At 39.6% G+C, this 24541-nt stretch overlaps 5 protein-coding genes, 1 long non-coding RNA gene and 1 other non-coding gene across 8 annotated transcripts; 5 read left to right on the top strand and 2 right to left on the bottom strand.

Annotated features, from left to right (window-relative positions):
- Positions 1-14: 14 nt before the first annotated feature.
- On the top strand, positions 15-1718 carry LOC9644949. Of its 2 annotated transcripts, XM_024689786.1 has the most exons (7): positions 15-174; positions 227-411; positions 482-531; positions 591-616; positions 680-982; positions 1032-1082; positions 1151-1718. In XM_024689786.1, exons 1-7 carry the CDS (start codon positions 57-59, stop codon positions 1216-1218), a joined length of 801 nt encoding a protein of 266 aa, XP_024545554.1. In that variant the 5' UTR covers positions 15-56; the 3' UTR covers positions 1219-1718. The 2 variants fall into 2 exon arrangements, with proteins under 2 accessions (XP_024545554.1, XP_024545552.1); XM_024689784.1 differs by having other exon boundaries at positions 680-1082.
- Positions 1719-3689: 1971 nt separating this feature from the next.
- On the top strand, positions 3690-4389 carry LOC9644948. Its single transcript, XR_002994191.1, has 4 exons — positions 3690-3838; positions 3895-3985; positions 4063-4250; positions 4299-4389. It is a non-coding gene; the product is annotated as an uncharacterized LOC9644948 (long non-coding RNA).
- Positions 4390-7889: 3500 nt separating this feature from the next.
- On the bottom strand, positions 7890-7971 carry TRNAS-AGA. Its single transcript has one exon. It is a non-coding gene; the product is annotated as a tRNA-Ser (tRNA).
- Positions 7972-8040: 69 nt separating this feature from the next.
- Positions 8041-8673, top strand: LOC9644645 (uncharacterized protein YraH). The gene is made up of 3 exons (XM_002984641.2): positions 8041-8183; positions 8241-8400; positions 8474-8673. Exons 1-3 carry the CDS (start codon positions 8071-8073, stop codon positions 8600-8602), a joined length of 402 nt encoding a protein of 133 aa, XP_002984687.1. The 5' UTR covers positions 8041-8070; the 3' UTR covers positions 8603-8673.
- On the bottom strand, positions 8405-10330 carry LOC9644947 (dnaJ protein ERDJ3B). The gene is made up of 11 exons (XM_002984542.2): positions 10120-10330; positions 9914-10062; positions 9736-9859; positions 9568-9685; positions 9392-9508; positions 9245-9331; positions 9132-9191; positions 8996-9073; positions 8867-8938; positions 8645-8804; positions 8405-8510 (listed from the first exon to the last, which is right to left on the bottom strand). Exons 1-10 carry the CDS (start codon positions 10185-10187, stop codon positions 8646-8648), a joined length of 1032 nt encoding a protein of 343 aa, XP_002984588.2. The 5' UTR covers positions 10188-10330; the 3' UTR covers positions 8405-8510; position 8645.
- A 916-nt stretch (positions 10331-11246) lies between these two features.
- On the top strand, positions 11247-13782 carry LOC9644946 (probable trehalase). Its single transcript, XM_024689843.1, has 11 exons — positions 11247-11411; positions 11486-11674; positions 11732-12029; positions 12104-12219; positions 12285-12404; positions 12471-12681; positions 12755-12827; positions 12885-13158; positions 13216-13315; positions 13376-13589; positions 13642-13782. The coding sequence occupies exons 1-11, from the start codon at positions 11318-11320 to the stop codon at positions 13723-13725; spliced, it is 1773 nt and encodes a 590-aa protein (XP_024545611.1). The 5' UTR covers positions 11247-11317; the 3' UTR covers positions 13726-13782.
- A 7398-nt stretch (positions 13783-21180) lies between these two features.
- Positions 21181-23757, top strand: LOC9644945 (probable trehalase). The gene is made up of 11 exons (XM_024689639.1): positions 21181-21391; positions 21466-21654; positions 21712-22009; positions 22074-22189; positions 22255-22374; positions 22441-22651; positions 22725-22797; positions 22855-23128; positions 23191-23290; positions 23351-23564; positions 23617-23757. The coding sequence occupies exons 1-11, from the start codon at positions 21298-21300 to the stop codon at positions 23698-23700; spliced, it is 1773 nt and encodes a 590-aa protein (XP_024545407.1). The 5' UTR covers positions 21181-21297; the 3' UTR covers positions 23701-23757.
- The last annotated feature ends 784 nt before the right edge of the window (positions 23758-24541 follow it).

Raw genomic sequence — 24541 nt, 5'->3', positions numbered from 1 at the left:
GGTTATTGGGCGAGGGTAGGGTAGCATAAGCTAGATCGAGGAGGAGATAAGAGGGCATGGCGGTCACGGCCAAGGGCGCGGCGCTGGAATCTTGCTCGGTGTGCCTGGAGCAAGTCAGCGATGTCGGGGAGAGATCGTTCGCGAAGCTCAAATGCGGTCACTATTTCCATCTAGGTATGCCAAAAGCCCTCTTTCGCTGGATTTGTGATCTTCTTGTTTTCTCCAGATTGTATCGGCTCGGCCTTCAATGCCAAGGGATCTATGCAATGCCCGAATTGCCGGCGCGTCGAGGAGGGGCGGTGGCTCTATGCTTCTGGATGCCGCCAGCACGAGGATTTCGCCTTTGTAGATCTGCCGTCCAGCGACGAGGAGTATGATGTCTACGCAGGCATGGCGGACTATCACGAGCTGGTATGAAAGAAAGAAAAAAAACGTTTTTTCTTTCGTGGTTCGTACTGATCTTGGTTTGTTTGTCTCGCAGCACTTACGCCATTTCCAATGGTGTCCATATCAGAGCTTTCTCAGCTTGGAGTAAGTATCCTGGATCTCTCAGGATTGATTATAACTGTGCTCTTTCCGTTTGTTCTCAGGGAAATCGATCCTTTAGTAACTGGATGTAAGTGCTCGTTTCATCCAGTATTCTAGTGACTGAGAGAACGTTTTGTTTTTTCTCGTGCAGATTCAGATCCCAACGTTGTTGTCAACGTTTTGTATGGAGAGAACCATCCCGCGGCCCCGACGAACAGCAACGCACACCACGTATGTCCTTTCTTTTCCCCCGCGCAGTCCTACTGGGGGGCGGCAACACGGCAGATTGTAGATGAACTGGTTGTAGTGCAAAACCAAGTAGAGCCCCCGAGTGTTGGTGGTGGTGGTGGTGGAGGGGGCTCCATAGGTGGGACTATCAGAGGGCCACACTCATTTCCAGTCCATGAAAGAACTGGATGGGCTTCTCAATCTGGTGGTGCACACAATCCAGTTGGTATGATGAATGATGTTGGACTTGCAAGCTTACCTATTGAGCGTTTCAGGTGGTCTGCTCCTGCAAACCGCAGTGATGCTGTGCAGCCTGGTTACTCTGGGTAAGTTCACCAGAAAAGGCAGTTTTTTCTTTGCGTGCTAACGTTTTTTTCTGTTTTATTGTTTACAGGCAGCTCAGATCTCCTGAAAACAATGCAACATCATGGCATCACGTCCCGTGTCCTCACCACGGGCTAGCCTCCACCAATGTGTCCTCGTCGCCGGCTTATGCCCATGGGAACGGGCCGTCGAGAAGATCAAGACATTGGGCCCATGGAACATCGTCGTCCACAGGCCGAGTTGGAGCTGGATCGAGAGTGGCTTCTCCGAGAGAGCAGCGAGAGAGCCACCACCGAGAGTGGCAGCGTAGAAGAGAGTCCCCCGGCTATGAAACTATGGTGGATGCGTCGTCACACTGGCGTCCTTGGTTCCAGTCGGGCAGCAGTGGGAGCAACTTATCATCGGAGCTCAGAGCGGCGGCAGCGTCTGGAAGTGTTCGAGCGGATGTTTATGGTTCGAGTGATGGTTTCCAGGGGCAGCATTACTACTACAGCCAGTCGTATGCTCCTCCAGGGGATGAAGCGCGTCACCAACAGCACCACCACCACCACCACCATGCACGGTGAATGAAGATATATATAATACGGATTTTAAGTGATTCTGGTTCAAGTAAATAAAGTAAATAATTCATTGGCAAAGAAAGAATAAAATTCTAATTAGGTTAAGATCCTCTAACTTAAAAGCTTTAAAAATCCCTTTAAAATTTTAATGCTCAACATTAGTTAATAGTAGCATTTACTCATTTTAAAAGTCTTTAACTAATGAAAATCCGTTCACACAACCATTTATATAAGGTTATTTAATCACACTTCGTTCGCATCATTGCCTTGCTATAGTGACTGTGGAGGTGCTGCCAATCCCCACAACTCCCAATGCTAATTGATTGATGGCCAGCAACTAGAATCCCTAACAACTCTAGTACAAGGATTGATTGATTTCACAATTTGAGAACTTAATGATTGATTGATTGGCACATTGACAGTGCCCTTCGATCTTGGCATCGTCTTGGTGGAAAATAAATTCTCCACCACTTCCCCTAAAGAATATTCTTGAATATTTTAATTCTAATGCTAGGATTTTAAGGAAAAATACAAAGTAGAATATTTAAAAATATCTAAGTATATTTTATATATACCCTTCATTCACATTTGTTGATTTGTGTGATGAGGGTAAGGCTTTTGCTTGCAAATTAGTGGTGATGTTGGCCGCCCTTTGGCAGTCCTTTACTGCCAAAGGGAGGAAAACATCACCACTAGTTTTATCCTTACTCTCCTATAATGGAAAAAAAGAAAAAAGTGAAAGTATAGCTAGAGTCTAATATGTTTGTAGTATTTTTTATCAAAACTCCAACACATGTACTTTGTGATAGTCTTGGAAAAGAAGAGGGCTAAGATCTTGTTGCCTGACCAATGACACCTATAAGTTGATCTATCTTGCAATCTTGGACATTGAGGCATGGCCCATCTCATCCTCATGGAGGAAAAGCAATATTCTCCCCATCCCAAGATTTGCCACCTTATTTACTGCCAATTCATTATTGCAAACACTGTGGTAGTCTAGTTGAAACAATGAAGAAGTCCAAGTTTACAATTGTGCAATTAAGGGGGTTTCACACCCACCATTAAATTAATTAATTTAATTGTAATGTGTTCACACCACCACATTAGATTTTGCAAATTCTAATTTAATAGTTGAACTCAATGGTAATTTGTTAAGACTAGAAATTACCATTAAATTAGCTGAATGGTAACATTAGCATTTCTTTTAGCAATTGTTATTTATTTATATTATTGAGGTTTATGAGGGCCAAGTGTACAATTATGATGCCGTATACTAATATTAACATGATGGGATTTTGGTAGCCATTAGATTGAAATATGATGCCGTATACTAATATTAACATGATGGGATTTTGGTAGCCATTAGATTGAAATATGATGCCGTATACTAATATTAACAGGATGGGATTTTAGTAGCCATTGGATTGATTTCAATCTAGACCATTCGCTCATGTATATAAACTAGGGTTTTTGGGCTAATTAATATGCACATTTTCTATATTCCCTTTCCATGCACTCACAAGTCATACAAAAATGGATGGAGTAAATTCAGTTTAAAATAAATAATCCATATACTATAGTACCATAATTAATGTATTACCATATTTATATACATACATGTATTTACAAACCTTACAAATTTAACATTTTGCAACATAAATATTTATAAGAAAATCTTCTTAACCTTGAAAATGCTATACCATGAATCATTCCCGCATGTTCATCGTCTTCCTCTTCTCACCAAACTAGGGCTATTTTTTGTGCGTCTTGTTCCAGCTCCAAGAATTCCCAATGCAGATGTAGACAATGTAGGCTTGAAGTGCGGGATTTAGAACTGGGAAGATGGCGAATCAAGGTGAGGCGGCTGTGTACAAATTCTACCAGAGTAGTAGGACTGCAGCTCCCGCTTCCGGATTTGCACTTAGCAAGCAGGAAATCAAAACTTCTTACAGAAAACTTGCTTGAGAGGTGTGATTTTCCTCCTTTGTAATTCACGAGCTTGTAGTTTGCTAGCTTCTTTGTTTTTCAGTTTCATCCAAACATAAACAAGGAGTCCAATGCAGAGGAAAAATTCAAGGCGATCACTACTGCGTACGAGATAAGAATTTGCATTTCTTTCAATTCCATGAAGATCATTCCCATGTAGGTGCTCTCGGATGATGAAAACCAAGCCATCAAGAGGAGGGCCAACTTCCACGGTAAGGCATCAATTTTCGATTGATAGAGATGATCTAGAGTTTCTTTTTGTGCGCAGGATAGTCCATTCATATTTTTGACTCGTTTTTAAAAGACCGAGCAGATTTGAAAGGCGCAGATTGATCTGGAGTTCAAGAAAACGATCTCAGGTATGATCCAACTTACAAAAAGATCTTCTTCTTTTTTTTTGGATTTTATTATTTTTCTCGTGACAACGCTTCTGCAGGAGCCTTGACTGACCTCAAAGAAGCGGTTTTTGGAGTGGAAAAACAGTTTGACATATGGCATGTGGAAAGCTGCGAGGCATATAACGGAACTAGCGCCAGAAGCAAGAGCACAAAGAGATATCGAGTCTGTGGAGGAATGGGTGAAGTTATGCGGACACAAGAAACAGACTTCGGGATGTTCTCACAGGTTAGCAATTCTTCGATGACTTTTGACTCTATTTTATTTTTCTCACAGGTGAGGGACAAGTGGAGTGTTCCGTGTCAGTGCGCATGTTGCCGGTGGACTCGCTTGTTCTATGTAGTTTCTCTGTGACTGACATTGTGCTCTCTCCGTGGTCCATCCGGTGATCTCTACGTCAATCTTAAAATCAGAGACATGCCTAGAATTCGAAGAGACGATCTTTACTCCGATATCTCGGGAGCTCGGAATGTATACTGGGCCAGGGTGGCAGTGAGTTCATGGTGGATGCATTTCTAGTCCGGTAGCAGTGGGAGCAACTTATCGTCGGAGCTCAGAGCGGTAGAAGCATTCGAGCGGATGTTTATGGCCCGAGTGATGGTTTCCAGGGGCAGCATTACTACCACAGCCAGTCGTATGCTCCTTCAGGGGACGAAGTGCGCCGCCACCACCACCACCACCACCACCACCACCACCGTCAGCAGCAGTATACCTGTTGAGCTTGGCAAGCTTACCAGCTTGGAAACGCTGAGAATTTGAGGACGTGAGCCCGTCTGTGCTACTAGAGAAAGAAGCATACTCCATGTCCTTGTAGAACCCAAGCTTCGCAAGAGCCTCCTGCGAAAGATGGCAATGGTTTAGAAATACTTCAAGGAAGAAAGAAACTGAAACGAAAAGTGTGCTGGACGCAAAAACGATTGAACAAACAAAAGGAAAGCACGTACACCAAAGCTGCAGGACAAATCCCCGACAACGCTCAGAGTGTTGGACCTGTCCCAAAACGCGGTCCCATTCCCAGCTCCTTTGACCAGTTCTCTTCCCTGGAAGATCTAGCAATGGAGTTACAGGACAAATGCCAAGCTCTCTTGGCCAACTTCACAGACTTGTCCTTGACGGAGCAGCTGTGTTCCTGAATCTTTAGGACTTCTTTTCAATCTAGACGTCTTTTGGGCCTCCCAAGACTCACAGGCCTTTCGGTGAACAACCTCACTGGACTTCCTACCAACATGGCCAAGCTTGTCAACTTGAACGCTGTCTACTTAGACAACAATGACATTAGAAGCTTTGACGCCATCTCTGGCCCGGAGCTCTCAACCATCTCTCTCAGTCGCTGCAAGCTCCAAGGACCAATACGTTCCTAGTTTAACCTCAAGCAGCAGCCCCTGGGACCTTCATGTTTCATCCCAAATCCATTACTGGAACTGTAACCACTGCTCTTGGACAGCTTTGGAAAACTCTCCCCTGACTTGAACTTTGTGCGATGGATCTAGAGAGATTATCATGGAGGGTCTAGGACCACAATCACAACATATCACGATGACTTTGTTGCTTGGTTATTGAAGTGAGTTCCAAGGAGCATTGAAGTTGCCACTTTGTGGAAGACTTTGGACTTTAGCAGTAAGATATACCATCTAAATGCCTCTCTAGGGAAGGAGGAGGAGGACAGCATCACCACTACTTAAGTTTTGAAGAGACTAAATAATCATAAAGTACAAATCTTTTGAATATCTTATTTATCTATTTACATAATGCTTTGGATATCTTAAATCTCTTGTTTCACTTTTGTTTATCTATTTACATGGTGTTTTTATCCAAAGCACTGGGCTAGTGCATCTTCTTGCTTTATCATAGAAGTTTGAAGTCTTTTGAAAATTGGTGACTTTAAGTACCAATAAACAAACAAAACTATAGAGAATAAAGCTATTTAGAATATGTTTGTAATTAAAACCAACATGATTGGAATTTTAAGCACATGTGGTTTTTACCCTTTATTCTATGGTGATTTACCATAAAATAACCACGAAGTGGAAAATAAATCAATAATAATCTTGGATTGCTAGCAAAGTTTTTTGGATCCATGTTATAAAGTCTAAATCTGAATATAGGATGAGGTATGAAAATTCCATGAATAACTGGAAAAAACTTATGAATAAATTGAAGAAATCTCATGAGATATTACTAAGATACTATAATTATATAACATATATATATAATCATATATATAAGTATCTTTTTCCTCTCTTTTCTTTTGCTTTATAATACTGTGTATAAAAGTCCTCTTAATTGATTAATTTCATTAAAAGTATAAAGATAAATTATGTATGGATTTATCTCTTTATCTACTAATTTATATAATTAATGGATTGTCATTGAAAAAAACTTATGTGACATAAAAAATCCAATATTCATTCTAATATTTATTTTTAATTTTCTTTTTATAGTCCTAAAATACAAAAAACTATACCTTGTGAAATTAATATATTCAAGTAACTTTGCAAAAGTTCGTTCAGTACCCAAAGACAAATAATTTTTCAAAAACAAATTCATTGAATTAAAGTTATATAGTAACAAAAAGCTATAAAAAAAGTAGTATATTTATTACAAAAAAAAAAGTGGTTAGTGCCCATTGTGTTGACTATAACAACGAAAAATTCTGTTATGTGCATAACAGACAAACTGAAAATTTTGCATGCTAAATTGAAAACAATTGTATAATATCAAAAACTCAATCTTTACCAAGGGATTTGCTACATTTAAACTAAAAGATAAAAGAGTCCTAAAAATTTTGAATGTAATTTATCATGTGGAATAAAAACACAATATAAATAAATAAATAAACAAAGTGAAATAAAATATTTATACCTTACAATTATTTGAGGAATCCAATTTTTTCAAAACTCATATAGTGATAATATTATTTCTATTCTCCTCTTTTAAAAAATTTCCATATCACAAATTAAATTCAGAAACTTTAAGACATATAACTCATATTCAGCAAATCCCATAACAAATATTAAGTATTTGATGTTATGCAAAATTTTTAATTTGTCATTTTTATGTGCATTTATTTATTGTTGTAGTAAAATAAATAGATATTAATCAACTTTTTCTAGCATAGCAATTATATTTTTTTTTATAGTTCTATACAACTTACTTTGAGTTGAAGTAAATAACTTCAATTTAATAAAATATCTTTTAAAAAATTTTGTTACCATGAATGGTAGACTATAAAGCCTTTATACTCGTTACAAGTGTTCTGCAATGGCAAGTCCCCCGAGTCTAATGACTTGAAAATAACGTCATTGAAAATGACAAACACATTTCCACAGTTCCCAAACCCTAGATACTTGGCAACAAAGTAAAAAGCAGCCATGGCCATGCAAATAGACAAAGCATTATTAATTTATATTAATAATCCACTGCTCACTATTATAAGCTTTATAACCAAGCCGTTACTACTACTTCAAGGTATTCAAATATGCCACTGCAACTAATATACTTTATATCTTGACTCTAATCTAAGATAGCTTCAAATCTAAAACGCATGAGGACACTTTTGTACATTTGAAAATAAAAAATGAGTATTAAAAATTATTGATAAAATGGTAAACAAGAAAATCTACTTTTGATGTCATATTTTTAAGTACACCTAGAAAATTAAGGTATTTAAAAAATATATAAAATAAAACAAAAATAAATACAATCATGAATTTATAGTATCTTAATAATATCTAATAAATTGTTAAAGAGTAAGCCTCTCATCATCAATGAATGAGTTCAGAAACATTCACATCCTCTCCTTTAAGGGTTTGATCCCTAAAAGCGCGGCCTTGTTTTACGACTTTAAACGAAATTAAATAAAGGGGCCGTGGACGGCAGGATTCGAACCTGCGCGGGCAAAGCCCACATGATTTCTAGTCATGCCCGATAACCACTCCGGCACGTCCACCCACTTGTCGAACATCCTCCCCGCCACGTAGGTCTTGTGCATGCATGCTTGACAATATAACTCCCAAGCATTGCGAGTTTCCTCTTGCTGGTGATTATCATGGAGCCAAAGTTCGCCTACATCACCGTCTACTGCAAGGACGTGACCAAGTCGGTGGATTTCTACTCCAAAGCGTTTGGGCTCAAAGTTCGTCGCATTGACAACGCTCGCAAGTAAGTTCTAGAGATGCTTGGGTGTTAAAAATCTGTGAGCTTGTTTTTGATCTTTAGATGGGCCGAGCTCGACACGGGCTCTACAACGCTGGCTTTCACTCCTCTAGAGCAACACGAGACTGCTATAACTGGAGGTGTCCAAACAGCTTCTAAGGACGAGCCACGCCACAATGTGGAGATAAGTTTTAGCTACCAAGACGTTGATGCGGCATACGAGGTAGCCTCTCTTCTCCTTCTTTTGCGTTCTTGTGTACTTCCCCTTTCTAGATCTTAATTCCTCGATTTTGTAGCATGCTGTTCGAGCTGGAGCGGTCTCGGTTGCTAAGCCTGAGGAGAAAAAATGGGGTCAGAAGGTTGGATATGTGAGAGATATAGACGGCGTCATGATCCGCCTTGGTAGCTACGTTCACGAGCCTTGATTGATCTGTGGCTATGCCTCTAATAAAACTGTGAAGGATTACCTCAGCTGAAAACTTTCTTGATTGCTTCCTTCTGAGCGTCTGTCAATGTCTTTGGGAAATCTACTTCGTATGTAACAAGCAAGTCGCCCGAGTTTACACTCTCAAAAATGGGCATGCCTTGGCTGCGGAATCGCCTAACTTCTTTCGGCTTTGTAACACCCTGAGGACAGCAGTCCAACCAAGTTAGCTCCATTAGTTTTGTAGTGGAGTTTGCGTTCTTACCGTACTACCGATGCTAACGGCGTGGCCATCGAGATGTTTGATCTCCTTTTCAAAACCAACCAACGCTTCAAGCTGCCGCAAAGAATCTCGTCAGTAATCTAGACTGTGAATGGTTAGCTTCTAGCCTACCAAGGAAATGGTAACAGCTGTGTGAAGGTTGTTTCCATGTCTCTCGAACCGGTCGTGCTTCTCGGTACGCACAACAAACTGCACAAGAAACCAAATAAACACTGGATTTTGGAAAGAAGTAAAAGACGCTTCGGACCTTCAAGTCGCCTGGATCTCCATCAATTATCGGTTCGCCATCCTCATGAAACGTGATTTCCTATGTAGAAAAAAAAAGACATCGATCAATGAAAGAAAAAAAAACCCACTCACATGCCCATCCTTCATTCCCTTCTCTATATCAACGGTGATGTGGTAGCCTTCGCGAGCAAACTTGACATTGGGACATTGTTCGCAAACCTGCACAACAAAGACAATCGATCTCTTGTAGGACAAAAAAAGGCTCGTAGAACAAAACACCTGCTGTGTAAATTGCTGATACATTCCAGGCCCCAGTTGTCTATGTACAACCTCGTTTTTACAGTTGCACTGCCGTTTCCCCGGTGCCGGTTTCAAAACATTCTTTTCTCGCCACATCTGGTTTCCAACAAAACAAGCATTCTCACTCTCAAGAAGGGCTAAAAACTCAAGCATACCTCAAAAGTATTTCCCATGTACAAATCCTCCAATGTGGCATAGAGTTCTACAATCACATCGTCTCCTTTTGGAGTCTTTTCTTCACTCTCCTCCTCAAATCCTCCGCCACCAAAAAACCTGCATACCGAAACGTTAGTTTCTCCTTCTAGATCGATCGACAAACTCACTGTGAAAAAATATCCCGAGCAAAGTTTCCACCACCTCTTCCACCACCACCGTTTTGCTTTAGACCCTCCTCTCCAAACTTATCATATATCTGGCGCTTCTCCTCATCGATAAGCACCTCATATGCTAAGAAAACCATACCCAAGCATAAGAAAATCACACTATATTAGCAATACTTACCGTTCGTGAGCTCTGTGAATTTCTTGTTTGCCTCCTCGTTCCCTGGATTTTTGTCCGGGTGATACTTCAAAGCGAGCTTCCTGTAAGCGCGCTTTATCTGGCTCTCTGACGCGGATTTGGAGACCTCGAGAATCTCATAGTAGCTTTTCCTGGAAGAAAATCCAAAGAATCTCTCTAGGACTTGGATTTGGAGGAGAAGAACTTACCCAGCGAGCGAAGAATATGAGCTTGTGAAAAGGATCAGCCCAATGAAAAGGGCTTGTGCGATCCTCATTCTTCACAGCTCCGCTGTCTCATACACCAATCCAAAGCTGTCGATCGCGTCGAAAGCTTCGTGATTGATGGATCGCCCCAAGCTACAATCTTACAAACCAGGCAGAGATCGCGCAGCAAAACCGATGGCGCCTTCCCTCGCGATTTCTCCTAGGTCACAAAAATGGTTATTCCTCGGATATTCTGTCACTTTTGTCTACGTGGACCAATCACGCCTAAGCCTGTGACTTTCGGCCAATGGGAGTCGCTCAAACACGGTGCCCGTTGGATGGAGGACACGTGGACGGTGACGCGCTTTAAGGTTTATGTGGCGAGGTGACTCTCCTCTCCCAATGTAGATAGATCCTTGCGTCAAGGTCTTTGAATTCTTCGTTCCAGCATCCTTTCTGGATGAATCGTGTCAAATGTAGATAAATCCTTGCTTTGGTCTTTGAATTCTTCGTTCCAGCATTATTTTTTTCTTCCCAATGTAGTGTTTTTCTTCCTCTCGAGTTCCAATAAATCCTTGCTTAGATTTATCACGTGGTCTTTCTAGCATGGTTTTTTCTTCCTTTCTGGATGAATCGTGTCAACTGTTAGTTCCAATTTAATGTAGATAAATTCCTGCTTGGATTTTTATCACTTAGTCTTTGAAAGTCTTCGTTCCAGCTTGTTTTCCTTTTCCTTTTTGGACGAACCAATATAGATAATCCTTGCTTATCCTTGGTCTTTGAATTCTTCGTTTCAGAATGGTTTTTTTTTTAACCTTTCTGGATGAATCGTGTCCAATCTAGTGTACGGATAGATCCTTGCTTGGATTTTTATTGAATTCTTCGTTCCAGCGTGTTTTTCCTTTGCTTTCTGGACGAATCGTGTTTCCTCAAAGACTTCAAACTCAGCAAAGACTATAATTCGCGATAAAAGTTCTCAAGGACGAGCCAAAGTTGTAACACGTTTTTTTTTTAGAGCGAGAGCGACCATCTACGCCACGAGATTGGAACACATGGTTGACACCAACACGTCGCTCCAAGATTTACTCGTGTAAGTCCGAGTCAACAAATTTCCGCCAAGGCGGTCGCTCTGACGTTATACCATTTGCAGCGAAGCTCCGACGCTTTAGTCCTTCCATTTGGACTAAAGTTTGTCACGGCCATGGCAAAGACGGTATCAGCAATGGCGATGGCGTTGAGAGCTCTGGATTTGTTTGCGCTGCTGCTGCTACTGCTCCTGCCAGGATCCATCTCAGGTACTCTTCGAAGTTTTTGCTTGTGTGCTTCTTTTCCTCAAAGATATCGCTCAAAGTTTTGTGATCCATCGCAGGAGCTAGCATCAATGATACGACTCCTCTGGAATCGTTTCTTACCTCTGTGCAGTCCACCGCCTTTCAGGTCCTGGGCAATGAAAACGGGACCTTTGATCCGAAGTACTACGTCGATCTGCCGCTCAAGCAGGACTTGGAGGTCACAAAATCGGCTTTTGTGAATCTCTCCCGCAGCAACATTGATAAAGGTTCCCTAAAACTTTTTCATCTTTTGTTTTCTCGCTCCTATCATTGCTACTCGACAGGAAAGTTTAATGAATTTGTGAGCGAGCATTTCAACGTGCCAGGGACTGACCTGGGAGACTACAATCTCTCGGACTTTGCAAACACCCCCGAAAGGTTCCTTCCCAAAGTCAAGGATGCCTCGGCTCGGGAATTCGCTCTAAAAATACATTCGCTGTGGAAAGTTTTGGCAAAGAAGATCAAGCGCGAGGTGGTCGAGAAACCACAGCGCCATACTTTGTTCCCGCTTCCAAACGTTGTTGTGATTCCTGGATCGAGGTTTCGCGAAGTTTACTACTGGGACACTTACTGGATCATCAGGTACACAACTTTTTCTTTATTTTTTTTGGTATGTGTAATCTCTTTTTTTTTCCTTCTTCTTCTTCATTTTCCAGGGGACTTCTCGTGAGCAAATTGTATGAAACAGCCACATCGGTTGTCGGAAATCTCATTTACCTCGTCAATACTTACGGATTTGTTCCCAATGGTGCTCGGAGCTATTATCTCAATCGTAAGCTATTTCTAGCCATTTTGTTTCTCTCCTTCGTTTCGAGCTTACGTTGTATAATTATGCAGGAAGCCAGCCTCCGCTTCTCAGCGAATCCGTCAAGGCAGTATACGCCGAAACCAAGAATAAATCGCTAATAGAGGAAGCTTTTCCTGCACTCTTAAAAGAACATTCGTTTTGGTCGTCAGGCAAGCAATTTTAAGTTCTTGTATTGTGTTTTTCTTTTAATCTTTTTTACATTTGGACATCTCTAGATCGTTTCACAGTCCACATTCGCGATGGTCATGGGGTTAAGCACGTACTAACGAGATACAACGCGAATTTGTACTCGCCAAGGCCAGAATCGTATATTGTTGACACTGACACTGCCAAGAACTTGGGAAGTTCGCAGGAAATATCCAAGCTTTACCACCAAATCGCGACCGCTGCTGAAAGTGGCTGGGATTTCAGCTCCCGCTGGATGGCGTAAGTGTCATAAATCGTTGCATACAAAAAGGTTTTATTCATTTTTTCACCAGGGTTCTTTCTAATATTTCAGGAATCGCCTAAACCGAACAACACTTGTGACGGCCTATATTCTTCCTGTGGATCTCAACTCGTTTTTGCTACAGGCAAGCAGCTCTGTTTAGCGTAAAATATATTTGATAAGCATCTTTCGTTTGCTGTAGATGGAAAACAATATCGCGTATTTTGCCAAGCTCTTAGGAAAGAAAGAGCTCCAAAGGCGATTTCACAAGCATGCAACGTCGAGAAAAGCTGCCATAAATGCCGTGTTTTGGAACGAAGAAATGGGACAATACCTCGATTACTGGCTGGTGAAACGCAATGCCACAGACATTGAATTCAAGCAGCAAAAGATCTACAGTTTCGACAAACAGAACCAAAACACTGATGTTTTTCCTTCCAACTTTTTCCCTCTTTGGTGCGGAGTGGTGCGACCAGGTAACGTATTCGATTGTTTTTTTTCCTGTTTTCTAAACAATATATTTATCATTTCAGGCGATGAGAAAGTTTCGAAGCTCGTCTCTTCTTTTAAGAAATCGGGGCTGCTGTTAGCTGCGGGTGTGGTCACCTCACTGAGAGAAACAGGAGAGCAATGGTAAGTTACTAGTCGACTCTTTTATTAAGACATATAGTAATGTTGGATGAAATGTAACAGGGACTACCCGAATGCTTGGCCCAATCTCCAGCATATTATAATAGAAGGATTTGCTGGTGCTAGATCTGTGGAAGGGTTGGCCCTGGCGGAGGATATATCCCAGCGCTGGCTAAAGTCGAGCTATGCGGAATTCCAAAGGGTTGGGAAGATGCTGGAGAAGTTAGACGCGAGATACTGTGGCAGGAGTGGTCTTGGTGGAGAGTACAATCCTCCGGTTTGTGCATAAACTGTTTTTTCACTTACGTACTTGGTTTAATGTTTTGTAGACTGGCTTTGGATGGAGCAATGGTGTTGTCTTGAGCCTGTTTGAGAAATTTGGCTGGTCTACAAAGTCAAAATTGACTTGCTAAACATTTGTTTGATTGCTTTTGATATTTAAATATAAACATGATATGAGGGTTCACTAACTAGTGTTTAAATTCTTGTGTTTGTTTATAAGCATAACTAAGTGCTTTTATGTGCTTCAAATAACTTGATGTGGAGTACCAATGTTTGGTTTGCTTTCATAATGAACTAATGATAAAAATTAAGAAGCTTGAATATACTAAATTTTGTGAAGGGATGGAGGTCTAATTTATATCTGAGAAGAAGTAATTTAGAGTAATATATAATTGTTATTACTAATTAACATATGCATTAGCAATAAACAATTGTACAGCTCGCATACTTAAGTTGTAATAGAATGACTAGATATAAATGTTTTGACTTGTAATTGGAGTGTTATGTAGTGTAAGGTGTTATGTTGGCTCTACTCAAGGCCAAAGATCCATAATTGGAGGAAGAGGAAGATCTATTTATATCTTTTACATAGAGTTATTAATCAAATTGGAATTGCTGTATGATATCAACTAGAAATGTGCCAACTCCTTAGCCTAGCCTTTGGGTGGTTTAGGAGTGCTGTGAGACTTGATGCATTCATTGGGAATTATGCAGATATGAGTGAATGTTAGGCAGTGATGTAATGCATGTTCCATTGTTTCAATACATCCTCTCAAACTAGAGGATTGGCTTCCTCTCAGTAAAATGCAAATAGTGTCCCATTGCTCAATATGCCACAATAGCCCTTCTATATTTTCTTCCTAGGGGAGTAGAGTTCAATTTCAATAACTTATGTAGTATTTACCACTTGTAAATATGTGGTAAATATAGTAGAATGAACCACACTAGCTGTTGAAGGCTTGTTTTATCTAAGTTTGTCGTTGTGTGGTATATATATTATGTATAGTAGAAATAGTGGGTAAATTGAGCATGACTGATTAATCTCAAACATTGCCTAACTCCCTACTAAACATATTTGTCCTTATTATGTGTTTAAATTAAACTCTATACTATGTTAGTTGGTGGAATATTCATATCCTCACATTAAACTGCTGATATTGTAAAATAACATTAAACTTTGTTAGGCTCTATTTTGTGTGTTAGTGGTGTTTAAGAGTTGAATGCTTTAATATTATTTCAATGTCACTCCATGGTTTTGTTCTTTCACCCTTTGTTTACTCTGTATGGTAAATTATCATAAAGTAAAGGGTGAAAATCACATACACTATAAAAGTAAAGAATTATGTAAGAGAAATAATTTGGAACCAAGAAAATTCAAGGAAATTTGATATTGAAAGTTGAAAGCAAGGTCCCCCAAAATGATAAGTGAGAACACTATGTCAACTAAGAACATCAAATTTTCCATTTGTTTTTTTTTTTTCGCAATGCAAAAATGGGATGATATTTTTGACCACCAAGCCTGACACTATTTAAAGCACTTATAATCACTGTGACATCTTTTTTATGTCCAAATTACTCATTGATATACTGTAAATAACTATTTAGCCTTTCTTTTCCAATAGATCTTAAGTTTTTTTTCTTTATCATCATTGAACTCATTTAAAAAATTGGATTATCAATGTTTTGATCTTTTTTCTATGGTCTTTCACATTCTTAAATCATTTATTGGCTCTATCCACAAAGTTGCATTTGGTATTTTATATTTCTTTATTATTATCATATCACACTCTTTATGATTTTACTTATGTTCCACCATAGGTCATTACTAGCAATTGAAGTTTGAATTCGTTACCATCCTTAACTTTAAATACCAATACTGCAAGCTTTATTATCTATTGAATTAGTTTGGGTATTCTCTTAGTAATTATACTTGGGAGATTACTTTTCATCTTAGTCATAGTTGGATTTCTATCAACAATATCTATATCACTTCATTTAGCATTCAATGTTTGACATAAAAAGGAGAGATAGTGCCACATACATGACATCTTTTTATATTTATTGGGGTGTATTTGCTATTATTATTTACTAACACTTGCTCAGCATATGCTGTGTAGTTAGCAAAATGCTGTTCTAATTTTTTAATATATTAAAAATTAAATTGGAATAGTATCAAAACAAAAAATATTGTATTTCACTTTGAAAAAATAATTGAAGGAAATTATGCCCAAGAAATGCTAGATGAATACAAAATCTAATTCTTGTAAACTTGATAATATAAATATTTAGAACAAAATATATTGTTAGGTATAAGTAAAAATAAATTTTCATTAATAAAAATATTAGATAAAAATTTTTATTTGGAAATATGAATATATTTAAAAACATATCTGACCCAGATAAAAGTAAAATGAATTTTCTATTATTAATAATATATTATATGTAAATTATATTTTTACTTGAGATAAACTTATATTGAGATTTTATTAAATAAAAGAGAATAATTACTGCAAGACATTACTTAATAATGAGTTTTACTTAAAATATAAAATAATAAGTTTTTAGGAACATTAATATATTACAACCCAGATTCAGTCAAGAAAATAATTATTTGTAATATATATATTATGGAAACTATAAATTAAAATCCTATATTCTATAGTATTATGCAGTAGTAAACTATATTTGTAGTTAGGAAAAATATTTCAAAATATTACTGTTTAATCAAATATTGCATACATTATCTTAGTTTTAAGATATGTAGCTAAGGCTATATATAAAACTATAATATATACTCTTATTGTTAAAGTTGTTTAATTTTTTTGTATTAATAGTTGAAGCTTTTATCATAGTCCTACATATTCAAAAATTAAATTAACCCACATTTGATATACCATCACTTGGTATTGGGTTTTATATGTTTTAGTGATATTTAGACAGACTATCTGTATAGAATATAATTTTCTTATTATATTTGTAAGTACTGTTAAATTAAATTATAAAAGTTAATTTTGACCTAAAATATAATACTTTATAAAACAGAATAAGTTTACTTAAAGTTGATTATTTTATTCATAAAGCGTTAAAAATAAAGTTATTCACATAAAAAAAAATTGAGTAACCCATTAAACAAAATTGAAATCTCTACTAGTTTTGGATTTTGATCTGATAATGCCACCAAAGACATACATAATCTATCACCTCATAGGTACAACTTGTCATTGGTTAGATTAGCAAGAGCACTATATATTGCCACCTGGATAACCCAAAATCTTTTGATACCACACTTCCATCACCATGGCAGCACAATTAGCAAGAGATAAAACCTATTGTCAGAATCTGGCCAATCTCTACACCCATGAATTCACTTTGTAAAGAAAGTAAAAAACTTACTATCTTGATGACTATATGGATTTGCCACAATGAAAAGCATGTGAACCGTGAATGTCCCTCCTTTGGTGCCAATGGTTGAAACGTACATGCCAAGCAATTCTTCAATGTGATGCTGGGCATCACATTGACTAGGCATGACAATAAGCCTAGGAAAGATCACAAAGAACACTACCATCCAAGCATAAACTCAAGCTAGGATTAATTGTCACAACTACTATTGCAAGTTTTGACTCCTTCACTTTTGCATTCTCTAGAACTTGTGCCACCACCTAAAGAACATAAAAAAACTCTCGAAACTTCCATTGAAAAGAGAATAACTTACTTCATCAATTGCTTGTTTGTGGTTTAAACATATTGCTAGAGACATCACACCACCATATTGTCAAAGGAACTTTGCTTTGAATCCAAAGGAACAAAACAAAATAGAATAAATATGAAGAAGAAAGAAAAAAAAAGTACTTGTGATTTCAGTGACTCTCCTAAAATCTTTCCATCGCTAGTGACCAGATACAAAGTTATCTCACTACAAGAAAATCCACTAACAACAACAGCTCCAATGGCATCGCAACTCATCTCAATTCCCAAAACAGGGAGCAAACTAGCAGCCACAGCAAGAAAAGAAGGGCGTTGTGTAGAAATTTGCTAGGGATTGGCAAGAGCACACACCATAGCTCACAAAACCCGAGAGAGAGAGAGAGATTCAAATATAAGCTTGAATCACAACTTGAAGTTGCCAATAGTCAAGCCTACTGTCATCATACGCTCTCCATTAAACCTTCAGAGGGTCTCCATTGCAAAAGGTTAAGTGTCAATGCTGGTCAACATTTTATATGTGATATGTGTCGTAGTGCCTTCTTTGAGAAAAGAGGAGCCTTTGCCACAAGCACTGGAACACTTTACTAACTAGATCAACCAATGGCTAGATTGATTTGAGTTTCTCAGAATTCTAGAATATTCTCACAATGGAGAAGAATATGCTCCTTCCAGAATATTCTGATGCACTATAGAAGATTCTCACAAAAACCCTTAACAAACCCTAACAACATGCTTACTAAAGTCCACAATATTATTGGGTCTGTCTCCTTTACTACTAACATGCTCTACTTGGATGTTCTTGGCACCAAATTTTTAAAGAAGCTAATTTAAGCTACAATCGCAGACTATCAAAACACTTGGATTTAGCAAGCAAGAGAGAGACATAGGGACAAGGGAAAAAGGAAGTCTGTTTGATTGGCTTGCCAGCTGGTATGAGATCCAACGGTGCTCTATGGACAAAGGTTTAGCTATTTGGACCTCCACATAGTCGAGAGCAAGGGCGCTAGTTTGGCACTATGCGAGCGGAGGGGTTTTGGATTGGAGATTGCAATTGATCTAGGGTATGGATTTCTCGATGGGATCCTTACAATTTCTTGCATTGTTTCACAAGATTGTTGCATTGTTGCTATGATTCTATGCGCTTTAGTGCTTGTTTTGTGTGATTTGTGTAAAACCACAAATTTTGCCTTTCCAATTTGCCAACTTACTTCGTCTATCCGACCAACACTGCCTTGGCTTGTGCTAAGTTCCCTCGCCAAGGTTCCCGCCTACTGTACCAGCTCCTATTTGGTCCTACTTGGTTTCAGCTACTCACTGCACAAGCAACAGAGTGTTAGCCATCCCTCCACGGATTCCCAAATCTCTCCCAATCCCCCTCCCTGGGTTAAACTGGACTTAAGGTTCGGCTACACTCCCCGCAGGCATAAGCAGCCAAACACACCAAGCCTCCAGGTTCCTGGTACAACAAAGCTTAATCATGGGACCCTCTAAATCCCAAGCCTTGGGTGCAACACTTGCTTCGGGACATTGGGGCAAAACATCGTGGCCTAACAGCCTGGTATGGGTACCTCTACCCCCCCACTTCTATCCCAAAGGGAAGGCCTAAGCCCCTAGGAAGGGCGAGGACCAATGAGCCACAAGGTACTTAAGTGGGGCACCATTCCACATGATCCGGGAGCACCGCAATCGTTTTCCCTTTCGGGAGTGAGAGTTGCTCTTGAGCACTTCTTTGGGTGGCCCCTCCGGCACCATCCGAGTCCATGCTTACTCCCACCCAAGGCCCTTCAGCCCTAATCTCAACCTCAAGTCAGTTTAGAAGCACTATTGAAAAGTTCCTTCAAGACTGGTTCCTAGACCTCACTATCCCTACTATACTTTTGGAACCCTTTGCAGCCCCCCCCCCCCCAGGAGACACACGCTTTGGACTTTCACCCCTTGACCCGTATTAGTACTCGGACTCGGTCTCGAACTTGATCTTGGACTTGATCTCAGACCCAACTTCAGACTCGGTCTTGGACTCGATCTCAAACTTGATCTTGGACCCAATCTCAGACCTGACTTCGGACTCGACCTCGGACTTAGTCTCGGACTCTGTCTCGAACTTGGTTTCGAACTTGGTCTCAAACTCGGTCTCTGATTCGGCCTCGGACTCGATCCCGGACTCTATCTTGAACTTGGTCTCAGAATCGGGCTTGGACTCGATCTTCGACTCGGTCCCATCCGATGAACTCTTTCTTATTTCGGTCATGCTTTCGGGGATCCTTTAGCTTACGACACTTCGGGGAGTTAGTTCCTTACAATTTGATGCTCAGGAGGGTCAAATCTCTCTTGCATTCTTCAATTGGCCCCCCCCCCCCCAGGAACATTCTATTGGGCCCTAATGGGATTATTGGAATTCTTCTCAAAATCATGCCGCTTTTCAAATGAACAATGTGATGTCTCGGTGTTCGAGAAGGTCTTTGGACAATTCGGGAGGCAATGGATTGTCGAGCTCTGCACAGGCTTAGAGCAAATCGAACTCCTCTTTGCTCGACAAAATACAAGTGCAATCATGGTTAACACATTTGTATGTGCCACATGTCACAACACTTTCTTCTCACCTCACGCAGCTTGGCCTCCTCCCATTGGCCGAGAGCAAACATTAGCATGATTATTCAATAAGACATGGTTAAATAAATAACCCCTTTACAGTTACCCCCCCTACAATTGGTTGGATTTGGCAGCCCACTGCCTCCTTATTATGATAGATAATGGGATTCAAGCCTTTTATTTTTCTTATGGGATGTGAACTCAAGAATTGCTTTGAGACCCATACCCAAATTAAGTTCTTTTACATTTAGAGTGTTTAACACAAATTTATTTATTTATTTTTCTTTAGTATTTTATTAATAATTTTAGTAATTACGATTGGTTAGAGCTTTGGATTATAAAATACCTCTAGAGCAAGAAAAGATCAATTTATGCCAGAAAGAAGATCATGAAATTGAGTGTTGACATGGAAGAATATTGGGATATTTACAAGTTTAGTAATTAAGAATTAAAAAAAAATTGGTTATTCCTCGAATATTCTGTCACTTTAAGCCTGTGACTCTCGGCCAATGGGAGTCGCTCAAACATGGTGCCTGTTGGATGGAGGACACGTGGACGGTGACGCGCTTTAGGGCGAGGTGACTCTCCTCTCCCAATGTAGATAGATCCTTGCTTCAAGGTCTTTGAATTCTTCGTTCCAGCATCCTTTCTGGATGAATCGTGTCAAATGTAGATAAATCCTTGGTCTTTGAATTCTTCGTTCCAGCATTATTTTTTTCTTCCCAATGTAGTGTTTTTCTTCCTCTTGAGTTCCGATAAATCCTTGGTTAGATTTATCACTTGGTCTTTCTAGCATGGTTTTTTCTTCCTTTCTGGATGAATCGTGTCAATTGTTAGTTCCAATCTAATGTAGATAAATTCTTGCTTGGATTTTTATCACTTGGTCTTCGTTCTAGCTTGTTTTCCTTTTCCTTTCTGGACGAACCAATATAGATAATTCTTGCTTATCCTTGCTTAGATTTATCATTTGGTCTTTGAATTCTTCGTTCCAGAATGGTTTTTTTTTTAACCTTTCTGGATGTCCAATCTAGCGTATAGATAAATCCTTGCTTGGATTTTTATTGAATTCTTCGTTCCAGCGTGTTTTACTTTTGCTTTCTGGACAAATCGTGTTTCCTCAAAGACTTAAAACTCACCAAAGACTAATTCGCGATGAAAGTTCTCAAGGACGAGCCAAAGTTATAACATTTTTTTTTTAGAGCGAGAGCGACCATCTATGCCACGAGATTGGAACACATGGTTGACACCAACACGTCGCTCCAAGATTTACTCGTGCAAGTCCGAGTCAACAAATTTCCAACAAGGCGGCCGGCTCTTCGGGGCTCTGACGTTATACTCATAGTCCCCATTTGCAACGAAGCTCCGACGCTTTAGTCCTTCCATTTGGACTAAAGTTTGTCACGGCCATGGCAAGGACGGTATCAGCAATGGCAATGGCGTTGAGAGCTCTGGATTTGTTTGCGCTGCTGCTGCTACTGCTCCTGCCAGGATCCATCTCAGGTACTCTTCGAAGTTTTTGCTTGTGTGCTTCTTTTCCTCAAAGATATCGCTCAAAGTTTTGTGATCCATCGCAGGAGCTAGCACCAATGATACAACTCCTCTGGAATCGTTTCTTACCTCTGTGCAGTCCACCGCCTTTCAGGTCCTGGGCAATGAAAACGGGACCTTTGATCCGAAGTACTACGTCGATCTGCCGCTCAAGCAGGACTTGGAGGTCACAAAATCGGCTTTTGTGAATCTCTCCCGCAGCAACATTGATAAAGGTTCGCGAAAACTTTTTCATCTTTTTTTTTCTCGCTCCTATCATTGCTACTCGACAGGAAAGTTTAATGGATTTGTGAGCGAGCATTTCGACGTGCCAGGGACTGACCTGGGAGACTACAATCTCTCGGACTTTGCAAACACCCCCGAGGGGTTCCTTCCCAAAGTCAAGGATGCCTCGGCTCGGGAATTCGCTCTAAAAATACATTCGCTGTGGAAAGTTTTGGCAAAGAAGATCAAGCGCGAGGTGGTCGAGAAACCACAGCGCCATACTTTGCTCCCGCTTCCAAACGTTGTTGTGATTCCTGGATCGAGGTTTCGCGAAGTTTACTACTGGGACACTTACTGGATCATCAGGTGCACAACTTCTTCTTATTTTCTTTGGTACGTGTAATCTCTTTTTTTGTTCTTCATTTTCCAGGGGACTTCTCGTGAGCAAATTGTATGAAACAGCCACATCGGTTGTCGGAAATCTCATTTACCTCGTCAATACTTACGGATTTGTTCCCAATGGTGCTCGGAGCTATTATCTCAATCGTAAGCTATTTCTAGCCATTTTGTTTCTCTCCTTCGTTTCGAGCTTACGTTGTATAATTATGCAGGAAGCCAGCCTCCGCTTCTCAGCGAATCCGTCAAGGCAGTATACGCCGAAACCAAGAATAAATCGCTAATAGAGGAAGCTTTTCCTGCACTCTTAAAAGAACATTCGTTTTGGTCGTCAGGCAAGCAGCTTTAAGTTCTTGTATTGTGTTTTTCTTTTAATCTTTTTTACATTTGGACATCTCTAGATCGTCTCACAGTCCACATTCGCGATGGTCATGGGGTTAAGCACGTACTAACGAGATACAACGCGAATTTGTACTCGCCAAGGCCAGAATCGTATATTGTTGACACTGACACTGCCAAGAACTTGGGAAGTTCGCAGGAAAAATCCAAGCTTTACCACCAAATCGCGACCGCTGCTGAAAGTGGCTGGGATTTCAGCTCCCGCTGGATGGCGTAAGTGTCATAAATCGTTGCATACAAAAAGGTTTTATTCATTTTTTCACCAGGGTTCTTTCTAATATTTCAGGAATCGCCTAAACCGAACAACACTTGTGACGGCCTATATTCTTCCTGTGGATCTCAACTCGTTTTTGCTACAGGCAAGCAGCTCTGTTTAGCGTAAAATATATTTGATAAGCATCTTTCGTTTGCTGTAGATGGAAAACAATATCGCGTATTTTGCCAAGCTCTTAGGAAAGAAAGAGCTCCAAAGGCGATTTCACAAGCATGCAACGTCGAGAAAAGCTGCCATAAATGCCGTGTTTTGGAACGAAGAAATGGGACAATACCTCGATTACTGGCTGGTGAAACGCAATGCCACAGACATTGAATTCAAGCAGCAAAAGATCTACAGTTTCGACAAACAGAACCAAAACACTGATGTTTTTCCTTCCAACTTTTTCCCTCTTTGGTGCGGAGTGGTGCGACCAGGTAACGTATTCGATTGTTTTGTTTTTTTTCCTGTTTTCTAAACAATATATTTATCATTTCAGGCGATGAGAAAGTTTCGAAGCTCGTCTCTTCTTTTAAGAAATCGGGGCTGCTGTTAGCTGCGGGTGTGGTCACCTCACTGAGAGAAACAGGAGAGCAATGGTAAGTTACTAGTCGACTCTTTTATTTATACAAATAGTAATGTTGGATGGAATGTAACAGGGACTACCCGAATGCTTGGCCCAATCTCCAGCATATTATAATAGAAGGATTTGCTGGTACAAGATCTGTGGAAGGGTTGGCCCTGGCGGAGGATATATCCCAGCGCTGGCTAAAGTCGAGCTATGCGGAATTCCAAAGGATTGGGAAGATGCTGGAGAAGTTAGATGCGAGATACTGTGGCAGGAGTGGTCTTGGTGGAGAGTACAATCCTCAGGTTTGTGCATAAACATTTTTTTCACATAAGTACTTGGTTTAATGTTTTGTAGACTGGCTTTGGATGGAGCAATGGTGTTGTCTTGAGCCTGTTTGAGAAATTTGGCTGGTCTACAAAGTCAAAATTGACTTGCTAAACATTTGTTTGATTGCTTTTGATATTTAAATATAAACATGATATGAGGGTTCACTAACTAGTGTTTAAATTCTTGTGTTTGTTTATAAGCATAACTAAGTGCTTTTATGTGCTTCAAATAACTTGATGTGGAGTACCAAAGATTGGTTTGCTTTCACTTTAATGAACTAATGATAAAAATTAAGAGGACTAAATTTTGTGAAGGTATGGAGGTCTAATTTATATCTGATAAGAAGTAATTTAGAGTAATATCTAATTTTTATTACCAATTAACATATGCATTAGTTTGTACAGTTTGCATACTTAAGTTGTAATAGAGTGACTAGATATAAATGTTTTGACTTGTAATTGGAGTGTTATGTAGTGTAAGGTGTTATGCTGGCTCTACTCAAGGCCAAAGATCCATAATTGGAGAAAGAGGAAGATATATTTATATCTTTTACATAGAGTTACTAATCTAATTGGAATAGCTGTGTGCTATCAACTAGAAATGTTGCCAACTCCTTAGCCTAGCCCAGCACAGTTTAGGAGTCTTGTGAGACTTGATGCATTGGGAGTTATGCAGATATGAATGTTGGGCAGTGATGTAATGTGTGCTCCACTGTTTCAACACATCCTCTCAACTAGAGGATTGGCTTCCCCTCAGTAAAATGCAAGTAGTGTCCTGTTGCTCAATGCCACAATAGCCCTTCTATATTTTCTTCCTAGGGGAGTAGAGTTCAACTTCAATAACTTATGTAGTATTTACCACTTGTAAATATGTGGTAAATGTAGTAGAATGAACCACACTCGTTATTAAAGGGTTTTTTCATCTAAGTTTGTGGTTGTGTGGCACATATGTA

The sequence above is a fragment of the Selaginella moellendorffii genome, unplaced genomic scaffold, assembly GCF_000143415.4.
Source record: "Selaginella moellendorffii unplaced genomic scaffold, v1.0 SELMOscaffold_63, whole genome shotgun sequence".
Taxonomy (NCBI): domain Eukaryota; kingdom Viridiplantae; phylum Streptophyta; class Lycopodiopsida; order Selaginellales; family Selaginellaceae; genus Selaginella; species Selaginella moellendorffii.
This window is presented reverse-complemented; position numbering and strand designations above follow the sequence as displayed.

Bases quoted from the DNA above. Each gene is read 5' to 3' on its own strand.
- LOC9644947 (XM_002984542.2), bottom strand. From the start codon at position 10,187: ATGAGGATCGCACAAGCCCTTTTCATTGGGCTGATCCTTTTCACAAGC. The intron at 9,074-9,131 runs GTCCGAAGCGTC...TTTCTTGTGCAG, and splicing joins GAGATCCAGGCGACTTGAAG to TTTGTTGTGCGTACCGAGAA. The intron at 8,805-8,866 runs GTAAGAACGCAA...TGCTGTCCTCAG, and splicing joins CCGTTAGCATCGGTAGTACG to GGTGTTACAAAGCCGAAAGA.
- LOC9644945 (XM_024689639.1), top strand. From the start codon at position 21,298: ATGGCAAGGACGGTATCAGCAATGGCAATGGCGTTGAGAGCTCTGGAT. The intron at 22,190-22,254 runs GTAAGCTATTTC...ATAATTATGCAG, and splicing joins TCGGAGCTATTATCTCAATC to GAAGCCAGCCTCCGCTTCTC. The intron at 23,129-23,190 runs GTAACGTATTCG...TTATCATTTCAG, and splicing joins GTGCGGAGTGGTGCGACCAG to GCGATGAGAAAGTTTCGAAG.
- LOC9644645 (XM_002984641.2), top strand. From the start codon at position 8,071: ATGGAGCCAAAGTTCGCCTACATCACCGTCTACTGCAAGGACGTGACC. The intron at 8,184-8,240 runs GTAAGTTCTAGA...TTTGATCTTTAG, and splicing joins CGCATTGACAACGCTCGCAA to ATGGGCCGAGCTCGACACGG. The intron at 8,401-8,473 runs GTAGCCTCTCTT...TCGATTTTGTAG, and splicing joins ACGTTGATGCGGCATACGAG to CATGCTGTTCGAGCTGGAGC.
- LOC9644949 (XM_024689784.1), top strand. From the start codon at position 57: ATGGCGGTCACGGCCAAGGGCGCGGCGCTGGAATCTTGCTCGGTGTGC. The intron at 175-226 runs GTATGCCAAAAG...TGTTTTCTCCAG, and splicing joins CGGTCACTATTTCCATCTAG to ATTGTATCGGCTCGGCCTTC. The intron at 412-481 runs GTATGAAAGAAA...TTTGTCTCGCAG, and splicing joins TGGCGGACTATCACGAGCTG to CACTTACGCCATTTCCAATG.
- LOC9644946 (XM_024689843.1), top strand. From the start codon at position 11,318: ATGGCAAAGACGGTATCAGCAATGGCGATGGCGTTGAGAGCTCTGGAT. The intron at 11,675-11,731 runs GTTCCCTAAAAC...GCTACTCGACAG, and splicing joins CCGCAGCAACATTGATAAAG to GAAAGTTTAATGAATTTGTG. The intron at 13,590-13,641 runs GTTTGTGCATAA...AATGTTTTGTAG, and splicing joins GTGGAGAGTACAATCCTCCG to ACTGGCTTTGGATGGAGCAA.